This window comes from Pristiophorus japonicus, chromosome 14, assembly GCF_044704955.1.
Source record: "Pristiophorus japonicus isolate sPriJap1 chromosome 14, sPriJap1.hap1, whole genome shotgun sequence".
NCBI classification, from domain to species: domain Eukaryota; kingdom Metazoa; phylum Chordata; class Chondrichthyes; family Pristiophoridae; genus Pristiophorus; species Pristiophorus japonicus.
In genome coordinates, this window is record NC_091990.1 from 1,783,378 (window position 1) to 1,808,376 (window position 24,999).

At 48.1% G+C, this 24,999-nt stretch overlaps 1 protein-coding gene across 1 annotated transcript in view; it reads right to left on the minus strand.

The window, feature by feature from the left end:
* Window positions 1-24,999, minus strand: part of LOC139279262 (S-adenosylmethionine decarboxylase proenzyme-like) — a 104,872-nt gene that overhangs the window by 45,437 nt on the left and 34,436 nt on the right. Inside the window, exons 3-5 of the mRNA XM_070898389.1 lie at window positions 15,345-15,471; window positions 14,016-14,118; window positions 13,888-13,930 (exon numbers count right to left, since the gene is read on the minus strand). Coding sequence (XP_070754490.1) covers window positions 13,888-13,930; window positions 14,016-14,118; window positions 15,345-15,471 — 273 coding nt within the window. The remainder of the gene's footprint in view (window positions 1-13,887; window positions 13,931-14,015; window positions 14,119-15,344; window positions 15,472-24,999) is intronic.

Here is a 24,999-nt window from a genome sequence, read left to right on the forward strand (position 1 = left end):
GGTCTAGATTGTCTGCTGCCCATAGCAGGCCCTCCAACTGGAATGTGGCTTCTGATGTTTCCGGGGTGGGGCCGGTAGGGTGGGGGGGGCGGGGTGGGTCTATTGGACCCCCAACCATGGCTGCTGTTTCCCCGTCGCCATTATAATGTATGCCCCGGTAAGGATGCCCACAGGTTGGTAGAGCTGTTGAGTTGGGAGTGGCTTAGCCAGTCACATGATGTTCAAAGACTCAATAAAACCCCAGCCAGTTGGGTTCGGGGGGATCCACGATGGGGCAGGTGGTTGTGAGCCTGGTGGATGAACTGGTAATGTGTCGTGTGATTGTTAAACCTTTGCTAATAAACCAACTCGTTCTTAATAACCATGTGTTGCTATGGATTCTTAGCAAAGAACCCGTGGAACAAATACATTCCAGCCACGATGCAACGACTTTACTGAAGCAATATAACCACCACACGAGGTGTAAGTATTACACACCTCACACCCGCTCCGGAACTTCTCCCGTCCTGTAACGTTGCCAGAAATCCCGCTGCTGTCTGTAAACAAGGAATCTGCCAAGTTTCCACCAACATTGTGGTGGCAGAGCAGGCCAAAAGAAATTCCTGGCAACAGGGTCAGAGAGATGACGGCCCTGCATTTCTGGTCGGAGGCTTCTCACGGTAATTGCCTCCGATCCGGCAAATAAAATGCCGGGTTACGTGGTGGGTCCGGGGATACGGAGACTCACGGTCCTGGGCCTCTCCGGGTACCCGCGGGTAAAGGCCCACGTATCCCAGTGACGCAGGCGGTTCGCAAACACCCCTGGGATCACATGGGCTGGCCCAACCAATGACAGAAGGGGATCCCCATTGATACTTGTGGGCATTCCATATGTACAGAAACCCCATAGGCATGAATGGGGATACCCCCAAAATACACGTACACATCAAATACATACAAACAAACATTACATATTGCTTTTGGTGGTATATATCAATGACTTGGACTTGAATGTTGAGGATATGATTAAGTTTGCAGATGACACTAAAATCAGCCGTGTGGTTGATAATGAAGAAGAAAGCTGCAGACTGCAGGAAGATATCAATGTACTGGTCAGGTGGGCGGGACAGTGGCAAATGGAATTCAATCCAGGTACGTGTGAGGTAATGCATTTTGGGAGGGCTAACAAGGCAAGGGAATACACATTAAATGGTACGACACTGAGAAGTGTAGAGGAACAGAGGGACCTTGGAATGCAGGTCCACAGATCCCTGAAGGTAGCAGACCAGGTAGATAAGGTGGTTAAGAAGGCATATGGAATATTTGCCTTTATAAGTCGAGGCATGGAATACAAGAGCAGGGGGGTTATGCTTGAACTGTATAAAACACTGGTTAGGCCACAGCTGGAGTACTGTGTGCAGTTCTGGTCACCACATTACAGGAAAGATGTGATTGCACTCGAGAGGGTACAGAGGAGATTTACAAGAATGTTGCCTATGGAGATGCTGGGTCTGTTTTCTTTGGAGCAGAGAGGCTGAGGGGAGACCTGATTGAGGTGTATAAAATGATGAGGGGCCTGGATAGAGTGGATAGGAAGGACCTGTTTCCCTTGGCGGAGGGGCCAACAACCAGGGGGCATAGATTTAAAGTAATGGGGGGGGGGGGAGGTTTAGAGGGAAGGTCTTTGCCCCCTATCACAGACCTTCCCTTTTGTTCTTTCTCTCCCTCCCCCTTTCAATGCTGGTTAAGAATCTGTTGTTTCCGAACACTCTCCAGTTCTGACGAAGGGTCAGCGACCTGAAACATTAACCCTGCTTCCTCTCCACAGACGCTGCCCGACCCGCTGAGATTTACAACATTCTCTGTTTTTATTTGATTCCAGCATCCCTTTATCTTCCTTTTAGTTGTTGGAATTACAAAACAATTGTTTTGCTGGACTTTCCCTCAGTGGATCTGCAGTATTTAATTGCTCACGGGGCCAATGCTACGTTTATTTACTTTGGTGTACTTCCCGCCTCCCTCCCCAACCTTTCTCCCTCTTCCTGTTATTTGCATGATCACGGAGGGCGTTTCCCCCACCGCCACCCCTTTATTTCCCACTGTGGATTCCTGCAGCTATTCTTAGCACAGAGCGTCCCTGGTGAGTTTTAGCCAACGATGAGTCTCCACCGAACACCCGTCTAGAACCACCAATGGCAACAGACTGAGCCAATCAAACCTGCTGGCTAGTTCTACCCTCCCAGCCTGACTGACTCCAGCCAGGATGTGTAACGTTAGTAGCAGGATGCATCAGAAACATCACCCTCAGGCCCTGGCACATCAGGCCTCTTCAGTGACATAAAAAAAACGTTCATAGAATTGTGGAAAAATTACGACAATTACGAAGGAGGCCATTCGGCCCATCGTGTCCACACCGGCCGACAAAGAGCTATCCGGCCCACTCCCACTTTCCAGCTCTCGATCCATAGCCCTGTAGGTTACGGCACTTCAGGTGCATATCCAAGTACTCTTTAAATGTGGTGAGGGTTTCTGCCTCTACCATCCTTTCAGGCAGTGAGTTCCAGACCCCCACCTCCCTCTGGGGTGGGGTTAGGGATGATTTTAACCTGGTGGTGGAGGGAATGAATGCTTAAGGTGGTTGAATGTATCAACCATTTCAACAAGTGCTCGTGAGACTAAAATATTCTTCAACAAATAAGCCCTTGTAAGTGTTGTTATTGAAACGTATAAGATTCTGAGGAGGGATATACTTGCATTGGAGGCAGTTCAGAGAAGGTTCATAAGGTTGATTCCTGAGATGAAGATAGGTTGAGCAGGTTGGGCCTATACTCATTAGAATTTAGAAGAATGAGAGGCGATTTTCTCGAAATGTATAAGATACTGAGGGGGCTCGACAGGGTAGATGCAGAGAGGATGTTTCCCCTCGTGGGGGAATCTAGAACAAGGGGGCATAGTTCTAGAATCAGGGGCCGCCCATTTACAACGGAAATGAGGAGGAATTTCTTCTCTGAGGTTGGTGAATCTGTGGAATTCTCTGCCCCAGAGAGCTGTGGGGGCTGGGTCATTGAATATATTTAAGATGGAGATGGACAGGTTTCTGAACGATAAAGGAGTCAAGGGTTATGGGGAGCGGGCGGGGAGTTGAGGCCAAGATTGGATTAGCCATGATTTTATTGAGTGGCTGAGCAGGCTCGAGGGGCCGAATGGCCAACTCCTGCTCCTATTTCCTCTGTTTTTGTGCAAGCACAATAATAAAATCACACAGACTGTGGATGCAAGTTAGCTGCCAAATGCAGGGATGTCACTAGAACTGCAGGAAATGGTGTATTTTTACCATGTTTAGATTGTGTGATACGTTTTTAAATGTCAAACATTGGGAAATTCTCTTAAAAACAACTCCGCAGGAACACTCTACACTGGAACGTTGGGACATTAATGAGAAAAGTACAAAATAATTTTTTTTTGTTGCAAAGTCAGATTTTAAGTAGATAAAGGCAACTGAACAAGACAATGTTTTCTTCCCCTAGTTTTCGCATCTCTCCTGAAAGTGGTTACTCGAGCTGGTGTATCATTACATGTCAGGATTTTTCAAAGCTCCTTGATACATTGCAACATCCCCACCGACACCTGGGAATCCCCGGCCCAAGACCGCTCAAAGTGGAGGAGAAACATCCGGGAGGGCGCTGAGCACCTCGGGTCTCTTCACCGGGAGCACGTGGAAACATAGAAACATAGAAACATAGAAACATAGACAATATAGAAACATAGAAACATAGAAACATAGAAAATATAGAAACTTAGAAACATAGAAACATAGAAACACAGAAACATAGAAAATATAGAAACTTAGAAACATAGAAACATAGAAAATATAGAAACATAGAAACATAGAAAATATAGAAACATAGAAACATAGAAAATATAGAAACATAGAAACATAGAAACATAGAAAATATAGAAACATAGAAACATAGAAACATAGAAACATAGAAAATATAGAAACTTAGAAACATAGAAAATATAGAAACATAGAAAATATAGAAACATAGAAACATAGAAAATATAGAAACATAGAAACATAGAAAATATAGAAACATAGAAAACATAGAAACATAGAAAATATAGAAACATAGAAACATAGAAACATAGAAAATATAGAAACATAGAAACATAGAAACATAGAAACATAGAAAATATAGAAACTTAGAAACATAGAAAATATAGAAACATAGAAAATATAGAAACATAGAAACATAGAAAATATAGAAACATAGAAACATAGAAAATATAGAAACATAGAAAACATAGAAACATAGAAAATATAGAAACATAGAAACATAGAAAATATAGAAACATAGAAACATAGAAAATATAGAAACATAGAAACATAGGAATATAGAAATATAGAAATATAGAAACATACAAACATAGAAAATAGGTGCAGGAGTAGGCCATTCGGCCCTTCTAGCCTGCACCGCCATTCAATGAGTTCATGGCTGAACATGCAACTTCAGTACCCCATTCCTGCTTTCTCGCCATACCCCTTGATCCCCCTAGTAGTAAGGACTTCATCTAACTCCTTTTTGAATATATTTAGTGAATTGGCCTCAACAACTTTCTGTGGTAGAGAATTCCACAGGTTCACCACTCTCTGGGTGAAGAAGTTTCTCCTCATCTCGGTCCTAAATGGCTTACCCCTTATCCTTAGACTGTGACCCCTGGTTCTGTACTTCCCCAACATTGGGAACATTCTTCCTGCATCTAACCTGTCTAAAGCGGTCAGAATTTTAAACGTTTCTATGAGATCCCCTCTCATTCTTCTGAACTCCAGTGAATACAAGCCCAGTTGATCCAGTCTTTCTTGATATGTCAGTCCCGCCATCCCGGGAATCAGTCTGGTGAACCTTCGCTGCACTCCCTTAATAGCAAAAATGTCCTTCCTCAAGTTAGGAGACCAAAACTGTACACAATACTCCAGGTGTGGCCTCACCAAGGCCCTGTACAACTGTAGCAACACCTCCCTGCCCCTGTATTCAAATCCCCTTGCTATGAAGGCCAACATGCCATTTGCTTTCTTAACCGCCTGCTGTACCTGCATGCCAACCTTCAATGACTGATGTACCATGACACCCAGGTCTCGTTGCACCTCCCCTTTTCCTAATCTGTCACATAGAAATATAGAAACATAGAAAATAGGTGCAGGAGTAGGCCATTTGGCCCTTCTAGCCTGCACCGCCATTCAATGAGTTCATGGCTGAACATGCAACTTCAGTACCCCATTCCTGCTTTCTCGCCATACCCCTTGATCCCCCTAGTAGTAAGGACTTCATCTAACTCCTTTTTGAATATATTTAGTGAATTGGCCTCAACAACTTTCTGTGGTAGAGAATTCCACAGGTTCACCACTCTCTGGGTGAAGAAGTTTCTCCTCATCTCGGTCCTAAATGGCTTACCCCTTATCCTTAGACTGTGTCCCCTGGTTCTGGACTTCCCCAACATTGGGAACATTCTTCCTGCATCTAACCTGTCTAACCCCATCAGAATTTTAAACGTTTCTATGAGGTCCCCTCTCATTCTTCTGAACTCCAGTGAACACAAGTCCAGTTGATCCAGTCTTTCTTGATAGGTCAGTCCCGCCATCCTGGGAATCAGTCTGGTGAACCTTCGCTGCACTCCCTCAATAGCAAGAATGTCCTTCCTCAGGTTAGGAGACCAAAACTGTACACAATGCTCCAGGTGTGGCCTCACCAAGGCCCTGTACAACTGTAGCAACACCTCACTGCCCCTGTACTCAAATCCCCTCACTATGAAGGCCAACATGCCATTTGCTTTCTTAACCGCCTGCTGTACCTGCATGCCAACCTTCAATGACTGATGTACCATGACACCCAGGTCTCATTGCACCTCCCCTTTTCCTAATCTGTCACCATTCAGATAATAGTCTGTCTCTCTGTTTTTACCACCAAAGTGGATAACCTCACATTTATCCACATTATACTTCATCTGCCATGCATTTGCCCACTCACCTAACCTATCCAAGTCACTCTGTAGCCTCATAGCATCCTCCTCGCAGCTCACACTGCCACCCAACTTAGTGTCATCCACAAATTTGGAGATACTACATTTAATCCCCTCATCTAAATCATTAATGTACAGTGTAAACAGCTGGGGCCCCAGCACAGAACCTTGCGGTACCCCACTAGTCACTGCCTGCCATTCTAAAAAGTCCCCATTTACTCCTACTCTTTGCTTCCTGTCTGACAACCAGTTCTCAATCCATGTCAGCACACTACCCCCAATCCCATGTGCTTTAACTTTGCACATTAATCTCTTGTGTGGGACCTTGTCGAAAGCCTTCTGAAAGTCCAAATATACCACATCAACTGGTTCTCCCTTGTCCACTCTACTGGAAACTGATACGTCCTTACTACACAGTATAAATGCACACGAGGCCCATGCTTGAGAGAAGGTCAGTCTGTGACCTGTCCTTTATTCCTTTGCACTCAAGTGATGAAGGTGGGTGGAGCTTCCCCATTTATACCTGAAGGTCCAGGTTAGGAGTGTCTCCCACCTAGTGGTCAGTGTTCTCACAGTGTACAACTTAGGTCAGTTTATACATGGGTTACAATGCTGGTTGAATACATGACATCACCTCCCCCCACAAAGTCTTATTGGGATCACAGGTTGAGTCTCTCTGGTGGTTTACGCTCCCTTGTAGAGCGCCTGAGTTGGGGCTCTGGTTGTTGGGTGCTGGTCTGAGTGTCTGCTTTTTGCGGTGCCTCAGGCCTGTCCGGACTGCTCACAGTGACTGGGCTCTCCTCCCTTTGGCTCCGGTGTTCGGTCACCTGTGGTGGAGTGAACTCTATATCGTGTTCTTCCTCTGCTTCTTCTATGGGGTTGCTGAACCTCCTTTTTGTTTGATCCACATGTTTGCGGCAGATTTGTCCATTGGTAAGTTTAACTACCAGAATCCTATTTCCCTCTTTGGCAACCACAGTGCCTGCGAGCCATTTGGGCCCTGCAGCGTAGTTGAGGACAAAAACAGGATCATTTACATCAATACATCGCGCCCTCGCATTCCTGTCTTGGTAGTGATATTGTGACTGGCGCCTGCTCTCGACAATTTCTTTCATGGTGGGGTGTATAAGGGAAAATCGGGTTTTGAGCGTCCTTTTCATTAGTAGCTCTGTGGGTGGAACCCCTGTGAGCGAATGTGGTCGGGATCTATAGGCCAACAGGAGGCGTGATAAGCGGGTTTGTAGTGAACCCCCTTGGAATCTGAGCATCCCCTGTTTGATTATCTGCACTGCTCGTTCTGCCTGGCCGTTTGAGGCCGGCTTGAACGGTGCCGTTCTAACATGGTTAATTCCATTGCCTGCCATGAAGTCCTGGAATTCAGTGCTTGTGAAGCACGGGCCATTGTCGCTGACCAAGATGTCCGGTAGACCGTGGGCGGCAAACATTGCCCGTAGACTTTCTACTGTGGCAGAGGATGTGCTTGAATTTAAAATGTCACACTCGATGCATTTGGAGTAGGCGTCTACTACAACCAAAAACATTTTCCCCATGAAAGGACCTGCGTAGTCCACATGGATGCGTGACCAAGGCTTGGCGGGCCATGGCCAGGGGCTAAGGGGGGCTTCCCTGGGCTCATGGCCCAGCTGGGCACACGTGTTGCACCTGCGAACACAAAGTTCCAGATCTGCGTCTATCCCTGGCTACCAAACGTGTGACCTGGCAATTGCCTTCATCGTGACAATGCCCGGGTGCTCATTGTGGAGTTCTCTGATGAACACCTCTCTGCCCATCTGGGGCATGACTACTCGGTTTCCCCACAGTAGGCAATCGGCCTGAATCGAGAGTTCATCCTTGCGCCTGTGAAATGGTTTAAATTTCTCAGGGCATGCCCTGTATGTGGCTGCCCAATCCCCATTCAGGACACATTTCTTAACTAGAGACAATAGCGGGTCTCTATTTGTCCAGACTTTAATCTGACGGGCTGTCACGGATGAGCCTTCGCTTCCGAAAGCTTCAACAGCCATGACCATCTCAGCACCATGCTCGGTAGCCCCCTCAGTGGTGGCTAGTGGGAGCCTGCTGAGTGCATCGACGCAGTTTTCGGTGCCCGGTCTGTGCCGAATTGTATAGTCATAGGCAGCTAACGTGAGTGCCCACCTCTGTATGCAGGCCAATGCGTTTGCATTTATGGCCTTGTTGTTGGCCAAAAGGGACGTTAGGGGTTTGTGATCTGTCTCCAGCTCAAATTTCCTGCCAAACAGGTACTGATGCATTTTCTTTACCGCATATACACATGCGAGCGCCTCCTTTTCTACCATCCCGTAGCCCCTTTCTGCCTGGGACAGACTCCTGGAGGCATAAGCTACCGGCTGTAACTGACTCTTGGCATTGACATGCTGCAACACACACCCGACACCATAGGACGACGCATCGCACGTTAAAACAAGTTTCTTACATGGGTCATATAGCGTTAACAGATTGTTGGAACATAACAAATTGCGTGCATAATTAAAAGCCCTTTCCTGGCTGTCCCCCCAGACCCATTCACGACCTTTGCGTAGGAGCACGTGTAGCGGCTCTAGCAGCGTGCTCAATTTGGGAAGAAAGTTACCAAAATAGTTCAGGAGCTCCAGGAACGAACGCAGCTCCGTCGTGTTACGGGGTCTGGGTGCTCTCTGGATCGCTTCCGTCTTGGATGCAGTAGGGCTGATCCCGTCTGCTGCTACCCTCATCCCCAGGAATTCTACCTCTGGAGCTAGGAAGACGCACTTCGCCTTTTTCAGTCGCAGCCCTACCCGGTCCAGTCTGCGTAGCACCTCCTCCAGGTTGTGGAAGTGTTCTTCAGTATCGTAACCCGTAATGAGGATGTCGTCCTGAAAAACCACCGTCCCTGGAATCGACTTGAGGAGGCTTTCCATATTTCGTTGGAAGATCGCGGTGGCCGAGCGAATCCCGAGCGGATATCTGTTGTACTCAAACAACCCCTTGTGTGTCGTGATGGTGGTCAGCTTCTTCGACTCACTCGCCAGCTCCTGGGTCATGTAAGCTGAGGTCAGGTCCAATTTTGAAAAAAGTTTGCCACCGGATAGCGTCGCAAAGAGGTCCTTCGCTCTCGGTAGTGGGTACTGGTCTTGGAGTGACACCCGATTGATGGTGGCCTTGTAATCGCCACATATCCTGACCGACCCATCCGCCTTGAGCACCGGCACAATCGGGCTCGCCCAGTCACTGAATTCGACTGGCGAGATGATGCCTTCCCTCAGCAGGCGGTCCAATTCGCCTTCTATCTTTTCCCGCATCACTTACGGCACCGCTCTGGCCTTGTGGTGTTCTGGTCTGGCGTCCGGGTTTATGTGAATCACTACCTTGGCCCCCATGAAAGTGCCAATGCCGGGTTGAAATAATGAGTCAAATTTGTCCAGGATCTGTGAGCATGATACTCGCTCCACAGAGGAAATTGCATTGACATCGCCCCATTTCCAGTTCATGACAGCAAGCCAACTCCCCCCCAGTAGTGCGGGACCGTCCCCTGGGACAATCCAGAGTGGCAACCTGTTCTCCGAATCTTTGTGGGTCACAACTACCGTGGCGCTGCCTAGCACCGGAATGATCTGCTTTGTGTAAGTCCGTAGCTGTGCGTCAATCGGCGATAATTGTGGCCTCCTGGCCTTGGATGCCGACAACTTTTCGAACTTTTTGATACCCATCAGGGACTGGCTGGCACCCGTGTCTAACTCCATTGATACTGGAATGCCATTGAGGAGCACTTTCATCATTATCAGTGGCGTCCTGGTGTATGAACTTTCTTCATGCTCCACATGAACTCGCTGAACTTCAGCTTCCAGCGATTTCCCCCAGTGTCCATTTCTGCAATTTCTGCAGGTATTTTGCTCATCTCTCCAAACTCCGGCTGAATGTATGCCTCCACGCCTCCAGCATGAGTTGCGGTTTGAAACAAAAGGTCCCTTGCCAGTCGATCGTCCCTGACTGCCCCTGTGACTGTCCTTGAGTGCACCATTAACAGGTGATGGCCCCATTACTGGCCGCATTGTCCCTTGCAATGGCGTGAATCGCTGTTCAGCTTGCCATTGTCTCTGTCGAACTCCCCCTCTGGGTTCGACTACATATTGGGGCATGCCCGACTGCCCTTGTCTGCCTGGAGAACTGTGTGCTGCTTTAAAAATGTTGAATCTCTGTTCCAACCATTCCTTAACACAGTACCTCTCATCTGTTCTGCTAGTGGCCATGCTCGCGTGGTTTAAATCCCAGTTTCTTGTCGCCATTGATACATCCTTACTACACAGTATAAATGCACACGAGGCCCATGCTTGAGAGAAGGTCAGTCTGTGACCTGTCCTTTATTCCTTGGCACTCAAGTGATGAAGGTGGGTGGAGCTTCCCCTTTTATACCTGAAGGTCCAGGTTAGGAGTGTCTCCCACCTAGTGGTCAGTGTTCTCACAGTGTACAACTTAGGTCAGTTTATACATGGTTTACAATGCTGGTTGAATACATGACAGAAACATCCTCAAAAACTTCCAGAAGATTTGTCAAGCATGAGTTCCCTTTCACAAATCCATGCTGACTTGGACCTATCATGTAACCTCTTTCCAAATGCGCTGCTATGACATCCTTAATAATTGATTCCATTATTTTACCCACTACTGAGGTCAGGCTGACCGGTCTATAATTCCCTGTTTTCTCTCTCCCTCCTTTTTTAAAAAGTGGGGTTACATTGGCTACCCTCCATTCGATAGGAACTGATCCAGAGTCTATAGAATGTTGGAAAATGACTGTCAATGCATCCGCTATTTCCAGGGCCACTTCCTTAAGTACTCTGGGATGCAGTCCATCAGGGCCTGGGGATTTATCGGCCTTCAATCCCATCAATTTCCCCAACACAATTTCCCGACTGATAAGGATTTCCCATAGTTCCTCCTTCTTACTAGACCCTCTGACCCCTTTTATATCTGGGAGGTTGTTTGTGTCCTCCTTAGTGAATACCGAACCAAAGTACTTGTTCAATTGGTCTGCCATTTCTTTGTTCCCCGTTATGATTCTGACTGCAGGGGACCTACGTTTGTCTTTACTAACCTTTTTCTCTTTACATATCTATAGAAACTTTTGCAGTCCGTCTTAATGTTCCCTGCAAGCTTCCTCTCGTACTCTATTTTCCCTGCCCTAATCAAACCCTTTGTTCTCCTCTGCTGAGTTCTAAATTTCTCCCAGTCCCCGGGTTCGCTGCTATTTCTGGCCAATTTGTATGCCACTTCCTTTGCTTTAATACTATCCCTGATTTCCCTTGATAGCCACGGTTGAGCCACCTTCCCTTTTTTATTTTTACGCCTGACAGGGATGTACAATTGTTGTAGTTCATCCATGCGGTCTCTAAATGTCTGCCATTGCCCATCCACAGTCAACCCCTTAAGTATCATTCGCCAATCTATCCTAGCCAATTCACGCCTCATACCTTCAAAGTTACCCTTCTGTAAGTTCTGGACCATGGTCTCTGAATGAACTGTTTCATTCTCCATCCTAATGCAGAATTCCACCATATTATGGTCACTCTTCCCCAAGGGGCCTCGCACAACGAGATTGCTCATTAATCCTCTCTCATTACACAACACCCAGTCTAAGATGGCCTCCCCCCTAGTTGGTTCCTCCGACATATTTGTCTAGAAAACCATCCCTTATGCACTCCAGGAAATCCTCCTCCACCGTATTGCTTCCAGTTTGGTTAGCCCAATCTATATGCATATTAAAGTCACCCATTATAACTGCTGCACCTTTATTGCATGCACCCCTAATTTCCTGTTTGATGTCCTCCCCAACATCACTACTAATGTTTGGAGGTCTGTACACAACTCCCACTAACGTTTTTTGCCCTTTGGTGTTCTGCAGCTCTACCCATATAGATTCCACATCATCCAAGCTAATGTCCTTCCTAACTATTGCATTAATTTCCTCTTTAACCAGCAATGCTACCCCACCTCCTTTTCCTTTTATTCTATCCTTCCTGAATGTTGAATACCCATGGATGTTGAGTTCCCAGCCATGATCATCCTGGAGCCACGTCTCCGTAATCCCAATCACATCATATCCGTTAACATCTATTTGCACAGTTAATGCATCCACCTTATTACGGATACTCCTTGCATTAAGACACAAAGCCTTCAGGCTTGTTTTTTTAACACCCTTTGTCCTTCTAGAATTATGATATAGTGTGGCCCTTTTTGTTTCTTGCCTTTGTTTACTCGGCCTTCCACTATTGCTTTTTACCTTTCTACCACCTGTTTCTGACTCCATATTACTTCGCCCTATCTCGCTGCATAGGTTCCCATCCCCCTGCCATATTAGTTTAAACACTCCCGAACTGCATTAGCAAATGTTACCCCTAGGACATCAGTTCCAGTTCTGCCCAAGTGCAGACCGTTCCTTTTGTACAGGTCCCAAGTGTAGACAGCGGAAGGAGCGTACGACAACCCAAGCCCCCCACCCACCCGTCCCTCCCACCACCGTCTGCCCCACCTGTGATAGAGACTGTAGGTCCCGCACTGGGCTCATCAGTCACCAAACGTATGGTCTACAGGGCTGTAGTGATACCCGCCCTCCTGTAAGGCTCAGAGACGTGGACCATATACAGTAGACACATCAAATCACTGGAGAAATACCACCAACGATGTCTCCGCAAGATCCTGCAAATCCCCTGGGAGGACAGACACATCAACGTCAGTGTTCTCGCTCAGGCTAACATCCCCAGCATCGAAGCACTGACCACACTCGACCAGCTCAGTTGGGCGGGCCACATTGTCCGCATGCCCGACACGGGACTCCCAAAGCAAGCGCTCTACTCGGAACTCCTACATGGCAAGCGAGCCCCAGGTGGGCAGAGGAAACGTTACAAGGACATCCTCAAAGCCTCCCTGAGAAAGTGCAACATCCCCACCGACACCTGGGAGTCCCTGGCCAAAGACCGCCCTAAGTGGAGGAAGAGCATCCAGGAGGGTGCTGAGCTCCTCGGGTCTCGTCGCCGAGACATGCAGAAACCAAGCGCAGGCAGCGGAAGGAGCGTGCAGCAAACCAGACTCCCCACCCACCCTGTCCTTCAACGACTGCCTGTCCCACCTGTGACAGAGACTGTAATTCCTGTATTGGACTGTTCAGTCACCTGAGAACTCACTTTGAGAGTGAAAGCAAATCTGCCTCGATCCCGAGGGACTGCCTATGATGACGATGATGATGGTCATTACGTGCCAGGATCTCCTGGCACCCACCATCCTTCAGGTAGACGTTTCAGACGCGGGGAAGAACACAGCCGAGCTTCATCCAGCTTCTGTACGTACATCTTCCCGCAGTGGTCTCTGAACAGACAGCAAGCAGGACTGACAATGCTGGCTGGTTACTATCCCCCTCTCGCGAGCCCACACTCCCTGACTGAGAACGAGAGAGTCTGTGAATGGTGTCGGAATTCCAAGTGAGCGGCTTGGAAACTACTTTCTGACAGGAAAGCAATTGGCCTCGGCATGGCTTCCTCTGTATGGATAATTGGCGACTCGACTTGTCACCTTCAATATTCATTCCAAGTCAATCGGAATATCAGGCCTTGCTATGACTGCAATCTCTAGCCCACCCATTATAAAAGGATTACTCTCAGCTAAAGATTTTTGGTTATTGGCGAGTTTGTTGCTGGTTTTGTTTTGAAAAAGTTTCGAAGTGCCAAATATATTCGTTATAAAAATTAAACCATGGAACCAGTTCAAGCAGGAGGCTCAGGCTGGCAATTCTTTTTGGCATTTGTTATATTCTAATAACGACTCACTATTTTAAACGGTTTGGTCTAATTCTCGAAACTATCCTGTGCTTGACAGAAAAATCTGCTCCGTGTTACATACCAGCAATCTGAATGAATACGCCCCATACAGTAAGCCACGCCATCTGAAATGGAAACAAAAATATAACTGTCGGGCTTCAGTCAATTTTAAAACATAGCTGCAAAATCAAACATCTTATTTCAACTCACTTGGAAACAATTTGTCTAAAAACCCTACTTCCTCCTCAAAGCTCCTATGAGGATAGTCCTGGCTTGTGGGTTTTATAAAGTTTTTGCGAGAGTAAAATATATCCTGCAAAGAAAAAAGTGGCAACATAAATGATTTGCGGTATGTGCTGCTTGGCAGTTGCTTTTTTCTCTAACTGTCTCATCTTTTTTCTGTCATTATATCCCCATTTTCACTGTTCTGCCATTTCTTCCTGCCCCCGCATCATTACCTCTGGTGTCCCCCAAGGATCTATCCTTGGCCCCTCCTATCAGCCATGATCGTATTGAATGGCGGAGCAGGCTCGAGGAGCCAAATATCCTACTCCTGCTCCTAATTCTTATGTTCTCTCCCTCTCCCTAACAACTGTCCGAGGTTGAACCAGACTGTTCACAACCTTGGGATCATATTTGACCCTGAAATGAGCTTTCGACCACATATCTGCAGCATAACTAAGATCGCCTATTTCCATCTCCATAACATCGCCCGTCTCCGCCCCTGCCTCAGCTCATCCGCTGCTGAAACCCTCATCCATGCCTTTGCTACCTCTAGACTTGACTATTCCAACGCACTCCTGGCTGGCCTCCCACGTTCTACCCTACGTAAACTTGAGGTGATCCAAAACTCTGCTGTCTGTGCCTGAACTCGCTCCAAGTCCTGCTCACCCCCTGTGCTCGCCGACCTACATTGGCTCCTGTTTAAGCAACGCCTCAATTTCAAAATTCTCATTGTTATTTTCAAATCCCTCCATGGCCCTCACCCCTCCCTATCTCTGTAATCTCCTCCAGCCCCACAACCCCCCGAGATGTCTGCGCTCCTCAAATTCTGCCCTCTTGAGCATCCCTGATTATAATCGCTCCACCATCGGTGGCCGTGCCTTCTGTTGCCTGGGCCCCAAGCTCTGGAACTCCCTCCCTAAACCTCTCCGTCTCTCTACCTCTCTTTCCTCCTTCAAGACGCTCCTTAAAACTCCCCTCTTTGACCAAGCTTTTGGTCACCTGCCCTAATTTCTCCTTATGTGACTCGGTGTCAATTTTTTTGGTTTTATAACACTCCTGTGAAGCGCCTTGGGATGTTTTACCACATTAAAGGCGCTATATAAATACAAGTTGCTGTTGTTGTTCTCACTCCATGTTTTCCTACATTCTAGAGAGCTTGTTTAACAGTCAAAGCTGAAACGCAGACGTTCGGAATAATGGTCCCTCCTCCTATCGCTGGATCAGCACAGTAATAATTACCCCTTTCATTTTGAAGTGTGTTGTTCCTTGGTGTGATCGGGGCCACTAACTGAGAGATCTGCGGTTATTCCCTACCTCGATGGTGTCGAAGCCACAGTATTGTTCCACCAGTTCCAGAAGCGGTCCCATTGCTTGCAGTAAGAGGGTGGTGCCACATGTCTTCAAAATGTAACGCCTCATTGTGACAAACATGCTGCTCTCACTGTTGACAGATAAATGAGAATAAGAATGAATTCACCCTGGAGAAAGGCACGGCCGATTACATCAGACTTACGGCACAGAAACAGTCCATGCCGGCGTTTATGTTCCACTCGAGCCTCCTCCCGTCTTTCCTCATCTAAATCTATCATCATCGTCATCGGCTGGATGACTTGATTCCACACGAAAAATGAGTTCTCAGGTGACTGATGAACTAATTTTAAATGGTGGAAGATGCCTGTGTGTGGATTGTTTTAACGTGGGGTGACCGTTGCACACCAGCCACCACACGGGCTTGACAGAGCAAGGTCTTGGTCCAGGGGCAAGGGTTAACCAAGACGACTGGAGACCTGCTCTGCTGCATGTGCCAATATATACAATCTATCCACATAACCCTCTATTCCCTTCTCCCCCATATACTTGTCCAGCCTCCCCTTAAATACATCGATACTGTTCGCCTCAACCACTCCCTGTGGCAGCGAGTTCCACATTCTCACCACTCTCTGGGTAAAGAAGTTCCTTCTGAGTTCCCTATTAATATTGTAAAGATGTTTAGTTGAAAGGCCAAATTATCACAATTTACTCTGGATCACAAACGTCTGGTGAAAGAAACATTTAAAATGTTTGAGTTTCCATCGATCACTCGCAGTTTAAGAACATAAGAATTAGGAGCAGGAGTCGGCCATACGACCCTCGACCCTGCTCCACCATTCATTAAGATCGCAGCTGATCTTCCACCTCGACTCCACTTTCCCGCCCGATCCCCATATCCCTTCATTTCCCTTAGTTCCCAAAAATCTATCGATCTCTGCCTTGAATATACTCAACGACTCAGCCTCCACAGCCCTCTGGGGCAGAGAATTCCAAAGATTCACCACCCTCTGAGTGAAGAAATTTCTCCTCATCTCTGTCCTAAATGGCCGACCCCTTATCCTGAGACTGTGACCCCTGGTTCTAGACTCCCCAGCCCGGGGGAAACATTTTCTCAGCATTAACCCTGTCACGTCCCCTAAGTTTACTTTTGAGGAGTAAAATTTCTTCCATTTACTAATTTTAGCAAAAAAGCCAGAAGGTGGATTTATATTCATGCCAACTTTTTTGCTAATGTTATCAAAAGAATAGGAATATACCCAGTGGCTGGCTAATATTCGGCTGTTATCGGCAGCCCTGGGATCACACTATGCGACACGAGCATATGAACACTTGTGGGGGAGAGACTGCTGGTAAATGTGTTTGGTGCAGATACACTACTGCTCCACAATGTCATTTCAGAGCCTCGAGATTTTAAGTTTGGGAGCAACGCTCCTCTTGTCGTGTTCCTTTCTCTGGTTTCCCACATTACAACAGTGAAGACACTTCAAAAAGTCCTGGGATGTCTGGTGGTCGTGAAAGGCGCTATATAAATGCAAGTCTTTTAACAAAAGTTAACGCATTAATTTTAAACAGCGGAGACGGCAGTTTCAGGCAAGTGGGAGAGTTTCCCAGCACCATTTCCATGACGATGTTTTTTTTCTGTTACAATCATTTCCTGGCAGTCCGCCTTTCAGTTATGGGAGAAGTCACCTTCATGGGGGGATGTTAGAACCAGCATTGGTCAGCAACAACTCTAGCTGTGACTCCTGCCATACCAGATGGCCTTGCTCACACTCAGCATGGGGTCTGTCTGTGATTCAAAATGTAAAATGACGTCGTTTACTGCACTGGACTTTTTATTGGTTCCTGGGATGTGGGCATCGCTGGCAAGGCCGGCATTTATTGCCCATCCCTGATTGCCCCTTGAGAAGGTGGTGGTGAGCCGCCTTCTTGAACCGCTGCAGTCCGTGTGGTGTAGCGGTTTGGTACAACTGAGTGTCTCGCTGGGCCATTTCAGGGGGCAGTGAAGAGTCAACCCCATTGCTGTGGGTCTGGAGTCACATATCGGCCAGACCGGGTAAGGGCGGCAGATTTCCTTCCCTAAAGGGCATTAGTGAACCTGATGGGTTTTTACAACAATCCGGTAGTTCCATGGTCACCATTACTGGCTTTTTATTCCAGATTTATTAACTGGATTTAAATTGTCCAGCTGCCGTGGTGAGATTTGAACTCATGTGTCAGCTGTGGTTCAGGTGGGCAGCACTCTTGCCTCTGAGTCAGAAGGTTGTGGGTTCAAGTCCCACTCCAGGGACTTGAGCACCAAAAAAATATATAGGCTGACACTCCCCATGCAGTGCTGAGGGAGTGCTGCAGTGTGGGAGGTGACTTCTTTCAGATAAGACATTAAACCGAGGCCCTGTCTGCTTTCAGGTGGATGTAAAAGATCCCATGGTACTATTTTGAAGAAGAGCAGGGGAGTTATCCCCGGTGTCCTGGGCCCATATTTATCCTTCGATCAACATCACTAAAACAGATTATCTGGTCATTTTCACATTGCTGTGTGTGGGAGCTTGCTGTGCGCAAATTGGCTGCTGCGTTTCCCACATTACAACAGTGACTACACTCCAAAAGTACTTAATTGGCTGTAAAGCGCTTTGAGATGTCCGGTGGTCGTGAAAGGCGCAATATAAATGCAAGTTTTCCTTTCTCTGGATTACTAGTGCATTATATTACCATACCCTACTTTTGCCCGAGAGAGAAAGTTGAGATGGTCGAAAAGCAATTCAATTCTAATGCCGCACAGCCATTTATTTCATTTCTCAAGGTTCGATCTGAACGACAGCAGTTAATGACTACCATCAGCGACAAATCTGCTTTCCTCATTTTGATTGTGATCAAATTAAAACTTATTGGAACTTGTAAGGTCTTTCGATTTCTGTCAGCTGTGGTTCAGTAGGTAGCATTCTCGGGTGGGAGGGGCTAGGAGTGAGCAGGTGCTGCTGTTTGTTTGGTAAATGCAGGGAGTTGGAGTGAGTTTGTAAAAGGTTGCTGGTGGTATTTTTCAGGCTTTAGGGCCTTTTTGGCCCATAAATAGCAGCCAGAGGGCTGGACCCCTCAGAGAACAATAATCCCGGGATGAATTTAACCAGGGGAGAAAATGTTGGGAAAGGGAAAATAAAAGGCCCAATGATTTGGGCCGGGACCCCAGGAGGTTTGGAAAATAAAACACAGTAGTGGTTCAGTGCCAGGATAAGGAGATGCGAGCTTGGGATATTATCCAGGCCGTACACAAGGACTGCGGGGAGGGAAGTTGCTTTGCCTGCCAACCAAATCCCAATGTTGGGTTCGAAGTGACGGTCAGTGGGCGAGAGGAGGTGGTAAGACTTTTACTGAGCCTGAAGGTTGGTGAGAAATACTTGGATGTATCTCTGCTGTATTCCGAAGCGCTGGTGGTCTCATTCTTAAACCTGTCGGTTTATGTTGAGGACGATATGCTGATAAAAAAGTTGGAGTCGTGGGACATTAAACTTTGCTCAGTGATAAAGAGGAGATACTATCCTGGAACACGGGTCGCCGATGGAACCCGTTATGTAACAGTGCGGTTCCCAGAGGGGGTGAAGTCATTGCCCTACAGCATGAAATTCGAGCCAATGGAAGGAGTGCAGTACTTCCGGGTTCTGCATGATAACCAGGTGAAGGTTTGCTATTACTGTCTTGGACACGACCATTTAGTAAGAAGCTGTCCAGATCTGTACTGTTATAACTGTGGCAAGTCTGGACACATCGCTCGGAACTGCAAGGCAGAGAGCTGTGGGGTGTGTCACAAAGGCCCCACCCGCTGTGAGTGTGAGGCAGAGGGAAGCTCCTTGAGTGATGAGGAGATGAGAGAAGGAGCAGGAGGTGTGAGTGGAGTGGCCGGAGGAGTGGAGCAGGCGGAGGACACAGTCGCCGAACGGAATGAGGAAAGAGCGCAAGAAGAGGCAGAAAATTGTGGAGCAGAGAACAGGATGGAGATGGTGGAAAACACACCAAGTATGGTGGAAAAGGATGAAGACAGCAGAGGTCAGCACGGGTCGTGTCATGTATCTCACATTGCTGTATATAACGGTATCTTACCATGCTAGCCTACACATGGCCAGACACAGGTTCTACAACTACAGATGCTGTGTGGGCCAAAGCATACCCGACTTCGTGGCGGAACTTCGGAGGCTGGCTAGTTCATGTGAGTTCCCCGATGAACTAAGGAGAGAAGTACTGAGAGACTTTTTTATTGAATAAATAGGCCACACAGGCATATTCCGAAAGCTTATAGAGACTAAGAACTTGACTCTAGAGGCAGCAGCACTGGTCGCACAGACGTTCTTGGCAGGCGAAGAAGAAACAAGGCTGATCTATACTTCGGGTACGACAACCAACGAGGCATCGGAACAAGGGGCTCACATTGTGAAACAAACCGCTATCCCCACACACAGACAAAGGCAGGAGAGCAGGCCTTCAACAGCAGACAGCGGCGCCAGAAACCATCAAAATCAAGGGCCACATGAACGGCCGATCACACCTCATCAACCCACAATGCGAGCAATCAACAACAGATTGAGAGAAGCTCAAGGGAGATCAGCCAGACGCAGCTCATCCTTCGGAAACAATGGAAACGGTCTGTGCTGGAGATGTGGGGGAAGGCACTCAACCAGGGTGTGTCGATTTCAGCATGCCGTTTGCAGAAACTGCAACTACACAGGGCATCTGGCTCGTATGTGCAGAAAAACAGCAGCTCGGCTGGTATACGAATCGGAAGGGTCAGAAAGCGGACCAGAAGACGGTTGGTACAGTGCACGGGACGCCGAGGTACAGCGGGTTAACACGATCAATGGCCACTGCTCTTACACCAAGACGCCTCCACTTATGATGAGGGTTCTACTCAACAGGATATCCGTCAACATGGAACTGGATACGGGAGCGAGTCAATCCCTCATGATCGTTCAACAATTTGAACAGCTGTGGCCGCACAAAAGCAACAGACCAAAACTCACAAGGATCGGCACCAAACTAAGGACCTATACTAAAGCAATTGTCCCAGTCCTTGGCAGCGCCATGCTCTCAGTCACACACAAAGGGATGGTGCACTGACTTTCCCTGTGGATTGTCCCCGGGGATCTCCCAGCCCTGTTGGGGAGAAGCTGGCTAGCAGAACTTAATTGGAAATGAGATGATGTTCACGCCATGTCGTCAGAGGAACGGACCTCCTGTTCAACAGTTCTAAGCCGTTTTGAACATCTCTTTCAGCCAGGTGTGGGCACCTTCAAAGGGGCTAAAGTTAGAATCTACATCACACAGAATGCCAGACTGGTCCATCACAAGGCTAGAGCTGTGCCTTATGTGATGAGGGAAAAGATTGAAAACGAACTGGACCGGCTTCTGCGGGAAGGCATAATTTCTCCCGTGGAATTCAGCGACTGGGCAAGCCCCATCGTCCCCGTCATGAAGCCTGATGGATCCGTGCGAATCTGTGGGGATTACAAGTCTACCATAAACAGAGTCTCCCTACAGGACCAATACCCGCTGCCCAGAGCAGAGGACTTATTTGCCACATTGGCTGGAGGTAAACTTTTCTCAACTTGACCTCACATCTGTGTATATGACGCAAGAACTGACCGAAGAGTCTAAGCTACTCACCACCATCAACACACATCGAGGCCTTTTCATGTACAATCGATGCCCATTCGGCATCAGGTCGGCAGCTGCTATATTCCAGCGCAACATGGAGAGTCTGCTCAAGTCCATCCCGGGGACGGTTGTGTTTCAAGATGACATACTCATCACGGGCAGGGACACCGACTCCCATCTCCGCAATCTTGAGGAAGTACTAAGTCGATTGGATCGGGTAGGCCAAAGAGTTAAGAAACCCAAGTGTCTGTTTCTCGCGCCTGAGGTTGAATTTTTGGGCAGAAGGATTGCCGCTGATGGAATCCGCCCAACCGAATCCAAAACCAAAGCGATTCGCCTGGCACCCAGACCCCGGAATGTCTCGGAACTGCGCGCCTTTCTCGGGCTACTCAATTACTTTGGGAACTCTATGCAGAACTTGAGCATGCTGCTGGAGCCTCTCCATATGCTACTCAGAAAGAGGTGCGATTGGTTTTGGGGGGACGCCCAAGAACACGCCTTCAATAAGGCATGCAACCTTCTGAGTTCCAAGAGTGTTTTAGCCTTTTTTGACCCAGGTAAAATGTTAGTCCTTACATGTGATGTGTCAGTGTACGGGGTCGGGTGTGTTTTACAGCACGTCAATGATGCGGGTAAATTGCAGCCCGTTGCTTATGCCTCCAGGTCACTTTCGCGTGCGGAGCGCGGGTATGGTATGGTTGAGAAGGAGGCGCTCGCGTGCGTGTACGGTGTCAAAAAGATGCACCAATACCTTTTTGGGGCCAAGTTTGCGTTAGAAACCGACCACAAACCCCTCACGTCCCTACTATCCGAGTGCAAGGCAATCAACGGCAACTCCTCGGCGCGCATTCAGCGGTGGGCACTCAAGCTGGCGGCTTACGACTACACGATAAGGCACAGACCAGGCACAGACAACTGTGCCGACGTGCTTAGCAGGCTACCCCTGGCGACCACAGAAGGGTCCGACGAACAGGACTGTGAGATGGTCATGGCAATCAATGCCTTTGAATCCACAGGTTCACCCATGACGGTTCGCCAAATCAGAGCCTGGACGACCAGCGACCCCACGTTATCTCTAGTTAAAAGATGCGCTTTAACCGGTAACTGGGCAGAGGCTCGCAATGCCTGCCCCGAGGAGATCAAACCCTTCCATAGGCGCATGCATGAACTCTCACTACAGGCAGACTGCTTGATGTGAGGCAGCCGAGTAGCTATGCCCTTCCGAGGCAGGGAGGCGTTTGTCCGGGAGCTCCACCGCAAGCACCCGGGGATCGTCCTTATGAAGGCCATAGCCAGATCTCATGTCTGGTGGCCTGGCGTTGACGCGGACTTGGAGCTCTGCGTCCGACGGTGCACCATTTGTGCCCAACTCAGTGAGGCCCCCAGGGAGGCCCCCCTAAGCCCCTGGCCCACCCAAACCGTGGTCGCGGGTGCATGTAGACTATGCGGGCCCATTCATGGTCAAAATGTTCCTCGTAGTCGTTGATGCATTTTCAAAATGGATCGAGTGCACCATTTTAAACTCGAGCACCACCTCCACCACTGTGGAGAGCCTTAGAACCATGTTTGCAACGCACGGAATTCCTGACATATTGGTCAGTGATAATGGTCCGTGCTTCACCAGCACAGAATTTCACGATTTTATAGTTGACCACAGTATAAATCATGTTAAGACGGCACCATTCAAGCCGGCCTCCAATGGCCAGGCGGAGCGAGCAGTGCAGATCATTAAACAAGGCATGCTCAGAATCCAAAGTCCCACGCTGCAGAGCCGCCTGTCGCGACTGCTGCTGGCATACAGATCTCGTCCGCATTCGTTGACTGGGGTTTCCCCCGCGCAACTATTGATGAAATGAACCTTAAAGACCAGGCTCTCCTTAATCCTCCCAGACATGCATGAAATCGTTGAGGCTAAGCGTCAAAAGCTAACTGAGTACCATGACCGAAATTCGAGGGGGAGGTGGAATGAGATAGGGGACAAAGTGTTTGTGCTAAACTATGGCCGGGGTCCCAAATGACTTGCAGGGACAGTAACAGACAAAGAGGGAAACATGCTACTGGTGGTACAAATGGACAATGGCCAAACCTGCCGGGGGCATGTAGACCAAGTGAAAAGCAGATTCACCAACAACACTGCAGAACCAGGGGCAGACTACAATGTGGAACTCGCACCACACCTGGTGGACAGACAGAGGGAACAACCTGAGGAAAGGGCAGTCTCAACAGACAGCCCAGGCGAGATACCAGCAATCACACCAAACGACACAGACAGCCCAGGCGAGATACCAGCAATCACACCGAATGACACAGACAGCCCAGGCGTGATACCAGCAATCACACCAAACAAAAAACAGGCACCAAGGCAAACAACTGAACCACAACTAAGACGCTCCACGCGAGAGCGCAGACCACCTGAGTGACTGAATCTATAAAGACACTAAGACCTTGGGGGAGGGTGATGTCATGTATCTCACACTACTGTATATAACTGTATCTTACCATGCTATACATGACTGTAACTGGATATGACCTGTAACAATAAGCATACCTTACCACCAGGGGTGCACTTACAGGAGACACTCCATACCTGTCCCACTGAGGTATATAAAGAGAGGGCTCAGACAAGTGCAGCACTGGAGAGCTGGAATTAAAAGTGCAGGTCCTGAGTGATCTTGACTTCAGCATGTGTCTCGTGTAAGTCAGTACATTAGAGTCAGGACTTAACAGGTCGAGGGCAGAGTTGAGCCATAATATGGCTCTGCTCTCCATAAAGATTCGGGTGTCCATGGGGACAGCGGGGTGCGGGGTAAGTGTAAGTGCTGCAAAAAAGATAAGGAGTCAGATATCTTGGGGAGCAGGAGGGGGAAGACCAGGAGAGGGTGCAAGAGGCAGGAGCCTTAAAGGGGCAGCAGGATGGGAGTGGGGAGACAATGACACCAAAAGTGGGCAAGATGGGTGGAGACGCACCATTGTCCCAGCGAGAGAAGAAACGGGGAGCAAGGGTCAGCGGTGGAGGTGAGGCCGAAGGGAGTGGCACTGTTGGAGAAACCAGGTTAGCAGGAGGACTCTCTCAGGGAGATTCTGTATCTGACGGGGAACAGGGACGGGAGATTACAGAAGAGCTCGAGAGTGAGGAGTCAGAGGGGGATGGAGACATGGAATTGGGGGGTGGGGGGTATCATGGGGAAAGGGAAAGGTTAGTGAGGGGCAGTAGGAGGGAGAGGGGGCAGCTCCTCGGCCTAAATTTAATGCAAGGAAGAGGCTGAAACTGCCGGGAAGGTTCAAACAGGAAGTGAAAAAGAGCCGGAGGCTGCAGGAGAAAGCCCCAGCTACCCAACAGGTTGTGAAGGAGCCTGAGAGGAGGGAAGGGTCAGAGATTCAATGATGGGGGGATTATCAGGGACACTTCCTTTATTAGGAGCAATGATTACATTGGTCTCGATCAATGTGAACGGACTGAGGGGGAGAAGAAATTGCCGCAGCAGTTAGTGTCTTACAGACACGGGCCTGTTGTGTCTGCAAGAAACATTTTGCGATGAGGAGATCCTAGAAAGGGTTCGGAAGGTTTGGTTATGATCAATTTTTAATGTACAATAGATTAATATGTTACGGGAGACAAATTAAACTTCAGGTTTTGAGAATATGTATTGGAGGAACAGTGTGTAGAGTGGCGGCAGGATTTGCATGATACAATGTAATCGATTTTGTGAATGATTTTAATGTTAAATAAATTATATATTTTTAAAAAATGGGCAGCACTGTCTCTCGCCTCTGAGTCAGAAGGTTGTGGGTTCAAGTCCCACTCTAGGGACTTGAGCACAAAAATCTATGCTGACATTCCCAGTGCAGTGCTGAGGGAGTGCTGCACTGTCGGAGGTGCCGTCTTTCAGATGAGACGTTAAACCGAGGCCCCGTCTGCTCTCTCAGGTGGATGTAAAAGATCCCATGGCACTATTTTGAAAAAGAGCAGGGGAGTTCTCCCCGGTGTCCTGGGGCCAATATTTATCCCTCCACC